The 16340-nt window shown below is 56.3% G+C and overlaps 1 protein-coding gene and 1 long non-coding RNA gene across 2 annotated transcripts; both read right to left on the reverse strand.

Annotated features, from left to right (window-relative positions):
• Window positions 1-530: 530 nt before the first annotated feature.
• Window positions 531-16340, reverse strand: FOXRED2 (FAD dependent oxidoreductase domain containing 2). Its single transcript, XM_084879279.1, has 8 exons — window positions 15133-16340; window positions 12610-12861; window positions 12209-12472; window positions 10622-10788; window positions 6936-7101; window positions 5491-5732; window positions 4108-4278; window positions 531-1674 (listed from the first exon to the last, which is right to left on the reverse strand). Exons 1-8 carry the CDS (start codon window positions 15657-15659, stop codon window positions 1415-1417), a joined length of 2049 nt encoding a protein of 682 aa, XP_084735405.1. The 5' UTR covers window positions 15660-16340; the 3' UTR covers window positions 531-1414.
• Window positions 11396-12037, reverse strand: LOC311620159. The gene is made up of 2 exons (XR_014794641.1): window positions 11868-12037; window positions 11396-11623 (listed from the first exon to the last, which is right to left on the reverse strand). It is a non-coding gene; the product is annotated as an uncharacterized lncRNA (long non-coding RNA).

Genomic DNA, 16340 nt, shown 5'->3' on the forward strand with positions numbered 1-16340 from the left:
ATTCAAAGATTTGAAAAGGTTTTGGAAAGGAAGGGTGGTTTACCTGTCATCTGAAGGACACAGGGAACCCTACACCCTGGGAATGGGGAGAGACCCTGCATGTAGACGTTACAGCTGGTGCAAACTATGCCAAGTTTTGTCTCTGGGTAGACGCCTCCTGCCTTAGCGGGAGTTCCATTGTTCTAACTCCGCTAATGACTGGAGGGAGGGAGAGGCGTCTGCGGATGAAGAGGTGGAGGCAGGCAGGGAAGGAATGCGAACCTCAGCCAAGAGAATGGTCCCAGAAATGGGCTGTGGAGCCGGGAAGCCCAGGTCCCTCAGATTCTGAGTGGCTGCAGGAAGGGCTGTAAGAACCAGTGAGAAAGCATTGCTTAGGATCCTGACCTTGAGAAGTGACCACGATTATTTTATGTACAATGCTTTCCCATGGCTTTCTCAGAGACAGGACTACAATGCCTGATGGGAGAGGGAAGAAGGGAGCAGGTCCCTGGTGAGGAAGGACAACGAAGAGCCAGAATGGCGTAGGGAGCTGGAACGAAATCCATCATTGTTATCATGCAACCGCATTTATAAACGTCTCCCCACAAGCTGAGCCGGGCTCTGTTCAAACAGCGGGTAAACCACCTCCAAAGGCAACCCGCTGCAAGGCAGTAAGTCAGGTGCCAAAACTGGATCTGCCTGTCAGGCCAGGCACTGCTCAGGAAGCCAGAGGGCAGGGTGGAAGAAGAAAATAGAGACTAGAGATAAATCAGGGAGATAAATCAGGGAGAAAGCAGCCGAGAGCCTGCTTAGGTAAGATGCTATCTCTGCCTGATGACAACCCGATGGGCCCCTGGCCATTAGCCTGGCTCCCCTGGGCCCCGGCCTGCTGTCTGAAAACAGAGGTGGGGACGGGGAGAGGCTGCAGCAGACAGGACTCCTGGCTGGGGGCCTGGGAGTCACCCAACCTCTCTGAGCTGTTGTCCTACCTGCCCTGCATGACTGGGATACTAGAGCTTTTGTTTCAAAGAGCCTGCCACTAACCCTTACGCAGATGAGGATGGGTTTCCTGTGAAACCCTCCCCTGACAGGCCCACCAGGCCCACTTGAAGAGTAGACCCGAAGGAAACGGAACCACTGGGCACTTGATGGGCACAGACTGAGGCCAGCCTGGTGCTCGGCGATAATTCCCTCGCAGACAAGCCGGGCTGTGGGAGGCGACTCCTCCTGGCAGAGGATGTCCTTCCCTGGACCCCACCTCGTGGGCACTATGGACCCAGCAGGAGGGGAGGAGACCGCCGCAGGGCCGCCCCAGCCCTGTGCGCTCTGTGTGGCTGTGGGGCGTCACCGCGATGATGCCAGTGGCCTCTGGCAGTCACACGTTGGTGGGAGCACGGTGCTGGGGAGGAAGGCCTGGGTGGGAGAGACCTGCACATCACAGCTCCTCCTTGTTGCTGGTGAGGGGCTGGTCCAGAGGCCCCGGGGCCTGGGGCTGATCTGCTGGCTCCTGGAAGTCAGGCCGCTGGCCACTGTCCTCGCTGCGCTTGCCCGCAGCGGCATAGCCCTGCAGGAGCCCGCTCTCCACTCGGTGCTGGCGGAGGCTCCCGGTTCCCACCAGCCCCTGCATGCTCAGGTATCCCTGCTGGCAAAAGGGCGGCAGCTTCTGGCGTGTGAGGGCGAACAGGAAGCAGGACTCTACAGAAAAGCAGAAGGAGATGAATGAGAGGTGTGGGCAAGGGGCAGGAGGAGCTGCCGGGGGCCCCTGGGGCCTCCCCCAGGACCCTCCATCCCCGAGCCTGGGAGCTGCCTTTTCTGGGTGTCTCATTTCTAACCGAGTGGCCATGGAACTCAGCCCCTTCCGCAGTTCCAGGAATCGGCTACCCCAACATTTGGGAAGATCGAGGCTCCAAAGTGGAAACAAACCATAGAGATGACTCAGCTTCCAGAGATGGGGCCAGCAGGATGCTCTGCCCGGGCCAGCCTGGGGGCACTCAGTCCCCTTTGAGCTCAGAGTTGCCCGCAAAGATTTCTTCCCTCAACAGTATCTGAGTGGCAAATGCCATGTGCGAGCCCTGCTCTCAGCGCTGCGGGGGTTATGAAGACAAAACGGGCCAGTGGCGCCTGTGATCTACCCTCCTCGGTGCCCCAGCAGTTGGCGGGTCAAATCCGACCGATGAGGAAATCACGTGGGCACTGATTATTGAGAAATAGGAAGAAACCACCGGAAGAGCTAGAAGCAGTTCCTTCTGGAGAACCAGAATGGAGGTGGGAAAAAGCCTTGGAGCCAGGTGTTACGTAACTTAGATTAAAAAAATAAACTAGAAAGGATGGAACGTGGGCTCAGTGTCCTGAGGGACCGAGACAGGATGGGAAAACGGAGGGAGGGTCAGAAAACCAGCTTGAGTCTCTTATTTCACAAAACGGGCGCACAGGGGTGGGCAAAAGTAGGTTTACAGGTGTTTGAATGTCAGACAAGCAGGTTATAATGATGACAATAGATCTATTAACTCAAAAGGATGTCCCAGTGCGGCTGTAAGCCTACTTTGGCCCACCCTGGTCCTGCAAGGAATGTTGGGAGGCCTCCATGGATGTACAGCCTGCTTCCCAGATATTATTTCCCACTTTAGATCTGACTCACAGCACAGACGGTCCCCGCTGACCCTCTCTGAGCAGGGATGACAGCGGGGGCCAGGGCCAGGGGAGCCCAGCTCACCATGTAAGGGGGCGGGGAGAAGGCCGCCCTATGCCAGCTGGCCCTCTGCCAGGTAGGATTCTTCCGAGTTCAAGGCACTGCCATACAGTGGCCTGTGCTAGTGTCTAGGGAGTGGGAGCCAGGAGCTAAAGGGCCAGGGATGATCCAATCGTAGGAGCCAAAACTCAGGGCGGGAAGGTGTTCCCTAACTGGCCCCGGCATCTCTGTGCTCCCGAAACCTCGAGACAGGCAGGGCTTCGTGGCTGAGGTTGCTAGTCCTGTTCCATGTCATTTCATGTGTGAGCTGACGGTGTGCAGAACGCTAGCACTCTGCTCTGTGACTCGCCTGTGTTGGAGCAGTTACATGTATTTGGACGATGAATTTGAACTATTGTTTTAAGCTAGGGGTGTCGAACTCAATCAGAGAAGGGGCCAAAATCTAAAATCCAGCCTAAATCGCGGGCCGAATGGTTTACTGAACAGTCATAAACTGACAATGTCATAAACTGACAGCAGAGTGCAGTGATGACAGCGCGGTGCGGGCCACATTGCAAGGCCTGGCGGGCTGGATTTGGCCCGCGGGCCTTGTGTTTGACACATGTGTTTTAAGCCATCTCCCTTAACATTCACTTTTATTTCAAAGTGGCCCGAGGATGGCACCTGGGATGAAGCAAGGACATTTGCTCTCTGACCTGAGGGTGAGGACTGACGGTCTCTAACCGGATTTGGTACGAATAGTGCCTTATATGCTATGAATGCTTCACAGATGCTTGCTGTACCACAGCGATGCTGTGCAGTTCGGCCCAAACTCACATGAGGGAGGCCCTAGTGGTTGAAGTCATCAGGGGCAACCCCCTCCCCTCCCCATGGGTCTCTACCATCTCCGTCTTGGGGCTTCTTTCTTTGCCTTCTAGTTTACCCACTGAGATCCAAGCTTATTTGAAGGTCTCTATACAGACACCTCTGCTCCAGCCTCACCCTCCTACCCTAAGTTGACCAGACGTCCCAATTTTTAACAATTGGTCCCGAGTCCCACGTGTTTTAAAAAAGTCCCCATTTTTGGAAAAAATCGGGACTTTTTAAAAACACAGCGGGACGCGGGACCAATTGTTAAAAATCGGGACTGTCCCGCCAGAAGCAGAACGTCTGGTCACCTTATCCTACACGCAAGTGCTGCTCACTTTCCTGGGCTCGGCCTGCTGATGGCCCACATCCAGCTTGGGTTTATGTTGGCTCTGGGGTCTCCTAATTGTCCTGCCAGCTCCCGGCGTCGGCAGGCGTGCTGTCTGTGAACACCCGGTCCACCGCATTGTGGGACATGGAGCCCTGGGTTTGGGTTTCTAGATGTGCGTCCTGAGGCAGCACAGGGCATGCCCTGTCGGGCCTCCTTCCACCCTCTAGCTCAGGCCCGCTATCCTCCAGGGAACATACGCTACCTGCATAGAAGCCTCGCAAATCCGTGCCCAGACAGTTCTCCAGGAAGCGCCGCAGAGGCAAGATGTGGCTCACGGGGGCGGTCCAGTCTGTCAGGAAGTCCTCCACGATGTGGTGGATGGCCGCGGGCCGCGGCAGGGGCCAGTCTGCGGGGCGGAACCGCACCTCCTGCTCTGTGGGGAGAGGCGGGGCCGGGTCAGAGCCCAGCAGCTGGGCTTCCCACTCGGGTCCGTGGCAGCGGCGTGGTTCCCGCACATTCCCAATGCCTACCCGCTCACTCCTGCTCGTGAGCTCGGCTCACCTCGTGCCGGCTGCGGTCCGCTGTTCCACAGCCATCCCCGAATGCTTGGAAGGTTAGCGTGAGGAAGCAGGACAAAACCAGACTTGTCCCTTGTGCTATCAGAGGGCAGAACTAAGACCGACCACTTGAACTTGGTGCTTCTCTAAGGCTCACGTACAAGGAGGCCTATTATGGCCACTTCAAAACTGGTTTTTCTGTGAGGAGGCTCGGGCCCAGCATCGGAAGGGGTCTTAGAGCTCACCTAGCTCATCTCCCACCTGCTGTGGGTACCCTCTGCGGTGTCCCTGTCACATGGCTCAGGCCATGGCCCAACCAACCCTGGTGTGGGAAACTCGGCGCTGGGAGGCAGCCATCCCACTGTGGACAGCTCATTACCTGCTCCTTCTATTGGATATGCACCTGCGGGCCTGCCACTTCTACGTGCTGAACCACCTCTGCCCCTTTTAGATCATCCTCTTCCAAGTGACAGCCCTTCCAGTTCTGAAGCAGGAGCTGGGTTCCCCGGGTGGCTCACCCCTTGGTAGCTACCCTGCCGGGCACCGTGCTGGCATCCTGTGTATATCGTCTCATTTATCCTCATGCAGGAAGGAAGGCACTGCTTTTACCCCCATTTGACGGAGAAGGAAGCTGAGGCTCAGAGAGGTTCACACGTGGTCCGAGGTTACCCAGCGGGGAAAGGACAGACCTGGGAGCGCCTCCCAGCCATCCTGCCCCGCACCGCTCCGCTCCGGTGTTAACCGCCTCCAGCTCCTCTCCCTGTTCCTTCTACTCCTCTCCAAGTCCCCCCACCCCACTCCATGATGAAACCAGGTGTTTCCTCCAGAGACACACAGCAAGACAGCGCCCCTCTACTCTGTGGTGCCTGGAGATCATGCCACCCCAGGTCATGCATGGTACAGGCCAGAACTTGGGACCAGCACTTATCCTTCTTGGACCTCCCGTCTTTGTGCAGAGTCCCCAGCGCGCCTCCTCTGTCAGTGGAGTGTTGTGGGAGGGATTCATGGTGACACCTCGCTACACAGCGGGGGCCCCAGGAATGCCCACCTCAGGAGAGCCCGGGGGAGGGAGGGCAGGGCCGGCTCACCGGTGGGCAGCTGCCTGTAGTAGTAGATGACGGGGTGCAGGAAGTTGGACTGCCAGGCGTCCTCCGTGTACCCCACGGACCGGTCATAGAAGAAGACGTCCTTATCGGGCCCGGAGAAGTTCCTGCCGTACTCCATGTTGACGACAAAGAGCCCGTGCCGGGCCTGCCTGCCGGTGACGGTCTCCAGCTGGGCCAGCATCTGCATGGGGAACTCCTCCAGGTACTCGAACGCGGTGCCGTTCCTGGGACCAAGGCACACGGAGGGCGAGACCCTCAGGGCTGCGTGGAGGCGAGGCGAGCGTGTGCATGCGGGCCTGTGTGCACGTGTCTCCCTCCCTCCAGGAAGTGACCATCGAACAGCACACAGACTCTGACCGGCCCCGCACATACATCTCACATTCATGTTACAGCTGAGCCCTGGGACGGGGCGCAGGCCTTGGTGTGTCCGAGGGACAGGAAGGAGGCCAGGGTGGCTGGAGTGGGGGTGGGGGTGGGGGGGAGTCTGGACAGGGGGTTGGGGAAATCGTTGGGGGCAGGTCGAGGAAGGCTTGCGTATGCCACGATGGAACATCTGGTTTCATCTGGACTGAGGGGAGCCACGGGCCCTGGAGAGCACTGAGCAGAGATGAACTGCTGTGACTCATGTTTTGTAAGGGCCACCCTGGCCACGCGTTGAGAGCAGACCGCTGCTGGACCAGGGCCCGTGAGAGATGCTGGAGGTCTGGACCAAGGGGCAGGGCAGGGCTGTGAGGGGAGGTCAGTTCTAGACAACCTGAAGGAGAGCCAATGGGACTTACGGGTGGTCTGTGTGGTGATGGGTGTGGAGGCGAGAGGGTCACAGAGCACCGCCCTGAACTTGGTGTGCTGCAGCTCTCCCGGCTTTGGGCCCGCTGTTTCCTCCGAGGGCTCTTCCTCTGCTTCTCACCTGCCGCCTGTCCCTACAGGGCCTCCCCCAGCCCTTCTACAGCCTCCTGCTCAGGAAGTCCCTGACACTGGACTGGTAAGAGCCAACTTGGCCCGGCCCCCGGGAACTCACGGATCTCACTGGTGTTGCAGTTTACTGCTCATCTACTTGGTGCCAGATGCTTTCTATGAGTTACCTTTCTCCTTCCTACAGGTCTGCCAGGTACGCAGAGCCCCCGCTTTACCCCCATCCTGCAGGTGAGAGAAAGGCTCCGAGAGGCTAACTAACTCGCCCAAAGTCACACGGGCAGAAAGAGGCACAGCCTGGGTCACACGCAGGACTGTCTGTCTGCAGAGCTGGTGGCGTGGATTCCACTGACTTTTCTCCAGAATAAATCCGTCTCCCCTCCCCTCACCCGTTTCTCCTCGGGCTTCTTCTTAGGAGGGACCCGCTGGGCTATTCCGCACTTGGGACGGGAAGAGGTGTGACGAGGGGAAGGTGAGGCGGCGGAGGGGGAGCGAGGTGGGGGGGGATGACTCACTCCTTCACCAGGACGACATCGGCGAGCACACCGAACATCTGGTAGAGCCCAGAGGCCTCGTTCACGCGCCGGAGGACGGAGCTGGTCAGCTGTGCGATGGGGAGCTCGGTGGAGGGCCAGGCGACGCCGTGGTGGCGGTGCTCCAGCAGCCGGTGGACGGCACGCACTGAAATGGCCAGAGGGAGGGATGGCACGCTGCCCTGAAGGGTTTACCTTTCGCCTGGCCGATGCGGCTCAGTGACTGAGCGTGGACCTACCAACCAGGAGGTCACGGTTTGATTCCGATCAGGGCACATGACTGGGTTGTGGGCTCGATACCCAGAGAGGGTTGCAGGAGGCAGCCGATGAATGATTCTCTCTCATTACTGATGTTTCTCTTTCTCTCCTTCTCCCTTCCTTGCTGCAATCAACAAAAAAACATTGAAAAAGAAGAATTTAGCTGAAACCGGTTTGGCTCAGTGGATAGAGGGTTGGCCTGTGGACTGAAAGGTCCCAGATTCGATTCCGGTCAAGGGCATGTACCTTGGTTGCGGGCACATCCCCAGTAGGGGGTGTGCAAGAGGCAGCTGATTGATGATTCTCTCATAGATATTTCTAACTCTCTATCCTTCTCTCTTCCTCTCTGTAAAAAATCAATAACATATATTAATAAAAAAAAAAGAATTTATCATTTGCCACCAACTTCTCTAAACTCAATATACACTGTACGCATGATGCCCAGAAGATGCCGTTAGAGCACGGTGGGCACACAGTCTGGAAAGGGCCCGGTGGAAGCGTTTTCGGCTTTGCAGAGGCTGTCAGGCTACTCAACTCCACCTCCGTCCAGTGTGGAAGCAGCCACAGGGGACGGCTAAGTGAAGGGGCGTGGCCGAACCTGGTGCCCAGGCCCGTGTTTGCCCCCTGCCTTCACCACCCGCACATGGAAGTTCCACAGCTGTCACTCCACACGTAGTGTGCCAAAACTGGACCCAGAGCCTCCCTCTGCAACCATTCCCCTCGCCCAGTCCCCGTTCCTGTGGGAGCCCTCCACCCGGAAACCCTCTGATTGCTCTCTCTCCTTCCCGGCCTAAACGCAATCTGTCACCGGTTCTATTTTGAAACGCTCTGTGTATTTATGTCCGGACAGAAAAGCCACAGCTGTCTAGAACAACAGGAGACGTGTTCTGTGTGCCTGGGGCTGCCGCATTCAGTTGTGAAACTGGGGCACCGCACACAGAGGCCTGATCTTCCAAAACGAATCAACACAACACCCAGATCCGGGAAAGGCCAGGGCACAGCAGCTCACGTGACCGGGGACTCGCTGGCCCGCGGTCACAGCAGGCGTGCAGCCTCCCCAGACATCTGGCTCTCCGGAGGAGACCAGGGAGAAGCCAAGTTTCGCAAAAGGTTGAGGAATCACACCGCCAGAGACGTTTGGGACGGTGCCCCAACAAAAGGAGCGCATGTGGGGAGGAATAAAATCCTCAGAGAGCCTGGCACCTCTTGACAAGCAGGCGAGGGACCAGGCTGGAAGGGCGAGCTGGTGTTGGCTGCACAGAGCACTGAACGCTATGCTGGGAGCTGGATCTCCCTGCGGAGACGGGGAACCACTCAAGATGTGCAAATAGAGGAAGGATACAGTTGTTGTTTTAAAGGTTGTTTTGGTGGGTACTATGGTGGGGGGGGTTACAGACAGAGATGGGAGATGGGCGAGGCTCCCAGCAAGTCCTACGTTCCAAGCAGTTCCGGTCTGTGTCGCTGCCCAGCTTTTATCTCCTGTTGCTTCACTCTGCCTCATTGTTTGCTACTTGTCTCCCGAGGGGCCTGTTTCTCGGATGAATGATGAGCAAGGACTGGGCGGCCTGTACTGTGTAGTCACCCGTCCCTCTCCCAGGAGGTTCCTCAGTGAGTACTGACCACAGCGATCTGCGGCCCACACACCCACGTCTGTTTCTCATTTGCCCGAAGCTCTGCGGTTACCCGTGAGCACCAGTCAAGCAGATAGGGGTTCAAATTCCATCTTTGCCACCCACTGGCTGGGCGACTTTGGGCAAATTACCTAACATCTCTGTGCCCCAGTTTCCTTATCTGCAAAACGGAGTTGAAATACCAGGATGTGTCTCGTGGGGCTGTTGTGAGCTGGAATAAAAGGGGCGGAGGACAGAGGGAGCAAGAGGGACGGGGCGGCGTGTGCCAGGAGAGTGGGTGCAAGGAGGGTGCCGGGCATGGGAATGGTGATGAGGGTTTCTTACTGGGGGGACTGGGCTGGAGACACTCTTCTCAGTCCGTGTGTGTGCGAATGGGCATATGTGTGTGTGTGTGCGTGTGCGTGTGTGCGCGCGCACGCGCGTGTGTGTTCAATCTGCAAATACTCTGCTTTACAGACAGCTAACACGCTCTCCCTGGCGTCCTTCTCTGACGACACGTGTGGGGTGCAAAATATACTGGAAATCAAGAGCGAAACATAGCTATCTTTCTCTGCCAAACTGGAAGGACAGTGACGTGCAAAAGTGAGCATTAAGGCAGTGCGAGGCACCAAATTAAACACAGAAAAGACAGAATGACAAATGCAGGGTGTAGGGCCTTCATGGTGTTTGCGACAGAATTAACGGCTCATGTAACACCTGCCACGCAACAAAACATCCATCCCACAGCCTCCCCAGAGGGCAGAAAATTTATACCCTCGGTACCCAGAGCTCCAAAAAAGGAGCATATATAATCCAACTGTAATTTTTTTTAAAGAAAAAAATATTTTTATTGGTTTCAGAGAGGAAGGGAGAGGGAGAGATAGAAACTCCAGTGATGAGAGAATGATTGATCGGCTGCCTCCTGCACGCCCCCTATAGGGGATCAAGCCCACCCCCTGGGCATGTTCCCCTGACCAGAGTCGAACCTGGGACCCTTCAGTCTACAGGCTGACGCTCTATCCACTGAGCCACACCAGCTAGGGTTCCAACTGTAATTCCTATTCAGGTTTGTTTTTACCCAAAAACTGTGTGTGATGCTTCACGGCTGCATGGTCCCAGGTAAGGCCTGTACCTTTCAACAGTCCCCTCATTCCCGCCTCTGCCGTGAGGGCGCCCACAGAACTTAGAGAGGTTATGAAGCCTAACCTCTGAGGCCACCCCACTGGGGAGGAACCCAGGTTAACATTCCTCAAGCTCAGTGTTCTCACCAATACATGGACAGGACACAGGCATGTAACACGCACCCCAGATGTACGTATTTAAGGTGACCAGACGTCCCGATTTAAAAAATATATATATATTTTTATTGATTTTGTACAGAGAGGAAGAGCGAGGGATCGAGAGCTAGAAACATCGATGAGAGAGAAACATCGATCAGCTGCCTCTTGCACACCCCCCACTGGGGATGTGCCTGCAACCAAGGTACATGCCCTTGACCGGAATTGAACCCGTGGACCTTTCAGTCCATAGGCCGACGCTCTATTCACTGAGCCAAACCGGTTTTGGCTGACGTCCCGATTTTTAACAATTTGTCCCGACAAGACAAATTGTTAAAAATCGGGACGTCTGGTCACCTTAACGTACTTTTATATTTTATCAGATGCTTTTCTAGACCTATCCTCATGGAAACCCATTGCTGTCTGCCCCAGACAGGGAACGTAAGACAGTCGACTACTAATGAGCAATCCCTTGAAGGCTGCTGGGAACTGGAGTGGGTTCCTGTGCTAGGAGGTGGCTCACCTGTGTATCGGAATCCGTGGATGAAGCCCCCAGCAGACTTCCGGTAATCCACAGAGTGGCTGGCCGTGCCCAGGACAAAGAGACCACGGCTTCCTTTGGACTCATAGCTCGGTCTGACCAGCGGGTACTTCTTGCTGAACTCGCCCCCTGAAGACAGTCTGAGGGACCTGTGAGCAGAAAGTGTTGTTAATAAAAATCTGCTGTGCATGAAACACCAATTACAGGCCTGGCTCTGAGCTAAGTGTTTTTATATCCCTGATTGCATTTAAATCCTGCCACGACCCAGGAGGTAGGTATGATCATCCCCATTTAACAGATGGAGTAACTGAGGCTCGGGTTAAAGATGTGGTGGGTCTGAATTCAAGCTTGACTCAAGGCTGGGCTCCGGGCTATGACTGGGCCTTGTGTGAACAGATGGGACAGGAGGGTCTGGCTCAGGCCCTCCAGGTTCTCATCTGCCTGTGCCCTGGCCAGAAGGGAAGTGAGACCCTGTATGGATTCTTGATACTAAGCCTGAAAGAGGAACCGGGGCAGCAATGTCTGAAGATGAGGATCTACAAGGCAGCTCTTCAAAATGCAGTTATAAATAATTTCAGCAGCCAACATTTGATCGAGCATATAGTATATGCCAGGTAGTTTTCTTTTCTTTCCTTTCTCCTTCCCTTCCTCCTTCCCTTCCTTTCTCTCCCCTTCCCTTCCCTTCCTTTCCTCACTTCCTTCTTCCTTCCTTCCTTCCTTCCCTCCTCTCCCTATCCCCTTCCCTTGCTTCATTTCTTTGTTTTTTTAATGCTCTTAACTGGAATCGATCCTAAGACCCTTTAGCCTGCAGGCTGACGCTCTATCCACTGAGCCAAACCTGTTAGGGTCCAAGTAGTTTTCTAGATTCATCCTCACAACAGGCCTCTGAAAAAGGAACTATGATCCCCATTTTAGTGATGAGAAACTGGAGCCAACTATGGTAAAGCAACTCTCCCAGAGCTCACAGATTTGGTAAGAAAGAACCTCAGACCGGCCGAAACCGGTTTGGCTCAATGGATAGAGCGTTGGCCTGCGGACTGAAAGGTCCCGGGTTAGATTCCGGCCAAGGGCACGTACCTTGGTTGCAGGCACATCCCAGTGGGGCGTGTGCAAGAGGCAGCTGGTCGATGTTTCTCTCTCATCGACGTTTCTAACTCTCTATCCCTCTCAATTCCTCTCTGTGTAAAATCAATAAAAATATATTAAAAAAAAAAAAAAAAAAAAGAACCTCAGACCGACCCCCGAGTCTGCGCTCCTGGCCACCATACTGCCATGCAGCAAATTCACCTCCTGGTCCTCGCCTTCCCACCTCTCAGGTGGAAGATCACAACACAGACGAAGACTCACTACTGCCGCTGCTCCAAGGGGGAGGGGCTCAGGGCCACTGGGTCCTTCTCAGTGGACAGAGAGCCACCATCTGGGCGGGAAACCAGGCGGCATCCACATCCAGGCTGAGGGCGGAGGCCTGAGAGCCTGGCGCTGGCTCTGCCGGATGGGGACGCTGCTCCCCCGGGGAGGGTATCCGAGGGGTTTGTGTGAGATCCCAGGTCCCCCGTCACTCGGACTCACTTATTGAAAATGGAGAAGTCAAAGTTCCAGCCCAGGCAGCGGATGACGCGGTCGTAGGCCACGCGCATGGCGAAGTTGTCGCTGTCGTCCTGGGGGAGGGGGACGGCCTCGGCACTCTGGTTGCCCTCCTCCACGTAGAACTTGAGGGTGATGTGGAACTTGCCCTTGGGGTCCTTCACCACAGCCAGATCCGTCAGGTCGGACTCCAGCAAGCCGTCCAGGGACTTCAGCTGGTAGGTGTCCAGCAAGCCGTTGTTGATGGCCCTGGGGCCCGAGAAACATGCAGGAGAGAGAAAGGAGTCTGTGCTGGGTACAGTGGGCTCCGGGGAAGAGGCGGTCAGTCTAGCCGGGGTCGGGAATGGCTTCAGAGGGGCTGGAGCACACAGCACACCGGGGCATACCTGAGGTCTCCTACGTAATGGGTGGCCCAGGACAGCCGGACGCGGGAGCGGCTCAGCATGTGGACAAAGTTGGTGACACCCAGGATGTTCTCTGCCGTCTCGAAGGCCGAGTTCCCTCGGCCCAGGATCAGCACGTTCTGCCCCACAAAGTCCTCCGGGTCCACGGACACAGACTCGTAGCCCTCCGCATACTCGGCGCCGGGGAAGTCCACCAGGTTGGGGACGGACAGACCGGTGGCCACGAGGAGGACACTGCAGGTGGGGACCGAGGAGAAGCTGGCTTAGTCTCTTAGCTGCCAGACACGCTAAGGAAAAGTCACTTTTGGGACCTGCCACCTGGCTCACACGGCTGGCTCCTAAAGGAAGACAGGACAGCCCACCCGGGTGTGGCCCAGTGGTTGAGAGTCAACCAGGAACCAAGAGGTCACCGGTTCAATTCCCGGTAAGGGAAACATGAGTGGGTTGCGGGCTCAATCCTCAGCGTGGGGCGTGCAGGAGGCAGCCAATCCATGAGTCTCTCTCATCATTGATGTTTCTCTCTCTCCCTCTCCCTTCCACTCTGAATAAAAAACAAAAACAAAACAAAAACAGGATATTCATTCGTCTGATGACTGATCTATCCCAGTAATACATGAGACTTTACCCCTATCCCTCGTAGCTCACTCCAGCAGAGTTTCCTTTACCCCTTACTGGGATTATACCAAATATGGAAATTTGACTGACAGGAGAAGGCAGCACCATGAGAAAGCAAGTAATTCATCCAATTCTGAACATAGCAGTCAGATCAAGTATCCCCCACAGCGATGAGAAGGAGATTCGATGTTCCTACTTCCCCTTTCTGACTTGCTGGACAAATGCAGACATCTGTTGAGGAGTAACCTCTACAGACTCTGTACATGTTTTATGTGTCATCTTACAGCTCACAGCAACCCTGATGGATTTATCTGGCCTGCTTTACAGGTGAGGAGACACACAGGCCCACAGCTGGCGTCCAAAGCTCCATGTCAGCAGGGCCAGACTCTGCCCACAGGTCAGCAGGCTGCCCAAGTCCCACTCTTCATATTGGCGGGTTTGCAGTGCTGTCGAGGCCGGCTGGGGAGCTGGATCCTGCCGGCCTGCAGAAGAATGATTTGTTTGCAGGGTGGTTTCAAAAATCAAACTGGGAAAAAAATGGATGGCCTGTAGAAGGGGCATAGGCAGCCCTATCACTGTGTCTGCTGAGTCTTGTCCACTCTGCTCCTATCTGGCTCCCTGATGCTGTAGCACAGCTGTTTGGATGCAGGGGTCAGGATGCTCAGCCTTCTCTCCCTGGCTGTGAGCAGCAAGGAGCAAAGCTGGGCCCCTGCCAGAACACAGGGACAGATGAACGCTGATTGAGCGCCTGCTGGGAGCCAGGTGCTCAGCTAATGGCCAGGAAGTGAGAGGCAGTCTGGGGCAGCTGGAAAGAACACAGGCTTCGAGGTCAGGAAGATAGTTCAAATTGCAGCCTAAAAGCTGTGTGAAGCTTTGCGCAGTGGCAGTGTCGTAGGCAATGAGGTTTCTCCAAGGTGTGATTATTGCTAATTGAAAACTTTTCCCAATTAAAAAAAAAAAAAAAAAAGGCTGTGTGCTGCAGCACCAGTTGCTGGGCTTCTCTCAGACCCAGTTCTTCATCTGTAAGATGGGAGTCAGTGACCCTCCCCCTTAGGGTCCTGGTGAGGCTGCAACAAGTGCAGTCTAGTTCATGACTCTGAATTGGGGGTTGCCTACAGCAGTGGTCGGCAAACTGTGGCTCGAGAGCCACATGCGGCTCTTTGGCCCCTTGAATTTTTAGCAAAGGCCAGCTTAGGAGTACCCTAATTAAGTTAATAACAATGCATCTACCTATATAGTTTAAGTTTAAAAAACTTGGCTCTCCAAAGAAATTTCTTTAAAAAAAAAATTTTATTGATTTTACAGAGAGGAAGGAAGAGGGATAGAGTTAGAAACATCAATGAGAGAGAAACATCGATCAGCTGCCTCCCGCACCTCCCCCACTCAATGGGGATGTGCCCGCAACCAAGGTACATGCCCTTGACCGGAATCCAACCTAGGACCCCTCAGTCCGCAGGCCGACACTCTATCCACTGAACCAAACCAGTCAGGGTCTCCAAAGAAATTTCAGTCATTGTACTGCTGATATTTGGCTCTGTTGACTAATGAGTTTGCCGATCACTGGCCTAAAGGACGTTAAGCTTTTCTCGCAAGCTAAAACTGAATGCAGGTAGCACTGCCTGTAGGGCCTTCTCACTCTGGATCGGTTCTGAAATCCCACTGGACCCCTCTCGCACTTGCTAGATCCAGCACTTCCCAGCATGTTTTGGGGAACACTAGTTCTGGGAGATGTTCTACAAAAGGGTTTTGTGGGTACCTAAGCTTAGGTAATGCTAACTACCCAGTGTTGCTTCTCCCATTCCTCGTACCCCCACCGGCCACACACGCAGGCAGTGTCAGTCCCTCCAGGAAAGGCCCGGCTTCAGGTGAGCGCCGGACCCCGCTCCTTACCTGCACCTGTATCCCTGGCCATTCTGGTCAGTCAGGATGAAGTAATGGCCATTCCAGGCCCGCCGATCCTTGTCCAGAGTGACGTGAGCGATGGCTGTGTTGTAGCGCACGCGGAGCCCCAGCCTGCTGGCGAAGTCGCCCAGGTAGCGCACCATGTCGCCGGCGTCGGGGAAGTAGGCCCGGGAGTAGTGTCGGAAGAGCAGGCGCGGGTCGTGGCTGAGCAGCGAGTTCCAGTCGTGGCGGAGGTTGAACTCGGAGTTGGTCCTGCCGGTGTGCCGCTTGTTGATGCTGATGAGCTTGCGGTGCCGGGGGTAGCGCGTGAAGAAGCTGCCGGGCCCGGAGGCGCGCTCGAACACCTGGTAGTCGCGTCCGGCCCGCTGCAGGAAGTAGGCCATCTGCAGGCCCGCGGGCCCCGCGCCCAGGACGCAGTAGTCCCGGTGCGGGGGCGCCGAGGCCTCGGCCAGGTCGGCCAGGTGCAGGGTGAGAGCCATGGCTAGGAGCAGCCCCGGGGCCACCCAGAGGCCCATCCTGCGCAGACCAGATGGGTGAGGCCTCGGACCAAGGTTGGCCTGAGGCCCTGGGGATGGGAATGAGTGAGGTCCGGGCCGGCCCGGAGGCAGAGGCCGGCCTGGGCGCTCCCGGCTATGTGGGGTGGAGCCAGCACCAGAACTCAAGGACTTCTGAGCTCATTTGCTATGGTTTCAAGCTTGGATCTGGAGCTCCCTCCAAAAGTCCCCAGCTCCTTCACCTCCTGCCCGGCCGCGGCTCCCTGGGGCACCACCAGCCCTCTTCCTACGGCCATAGCAGTGCGAAGGCGGGTGCTCTCCTGTTTCCTCCCTAATGTGAAGGATGCCCAGCACCCCTCGCGCCCTCCCCAGGCTGGGGCCTGGGGGCATGTCTCTTTGGCCACACCTCTGCTCTGGGGCTGGAGCCTGAAGGAGGCGTGGCCTGCATGGACCCCGCCCCCGCCAGGTGCCCAGCCTCCGCGCTCACGCGGCAGCGATGCCCAGCACACCTGCCGCCACGCCGGCCGGCGCGAGGCCGCCCTCCGGCTGGTGCGCGCTCTTTAAGAGCCGCTCCCGCGCGTGCGCAGTGCCCACGCCCGCAGCTCCGGCGCCGGGCTCGCAGTCTCCGCACCCCCTACCTCGGCCCGCACCTCGCAGCCGCTCGGCCAGCAGCGCGCACAGTGAGGCCGGGGCGCCCAGCCG

This window comes from Pipistrellus hanaki (genome assembly GCF_964339955.1).
Source record: "Pipistrellus hanaki genome assembly, chromosome: 3".
NCBI lineage: Eukaryota > Metazoa > Chordata > Mammalia > Chiroptera > Vespertilionidae > Pipistrellus > Pipistrellus hanaki.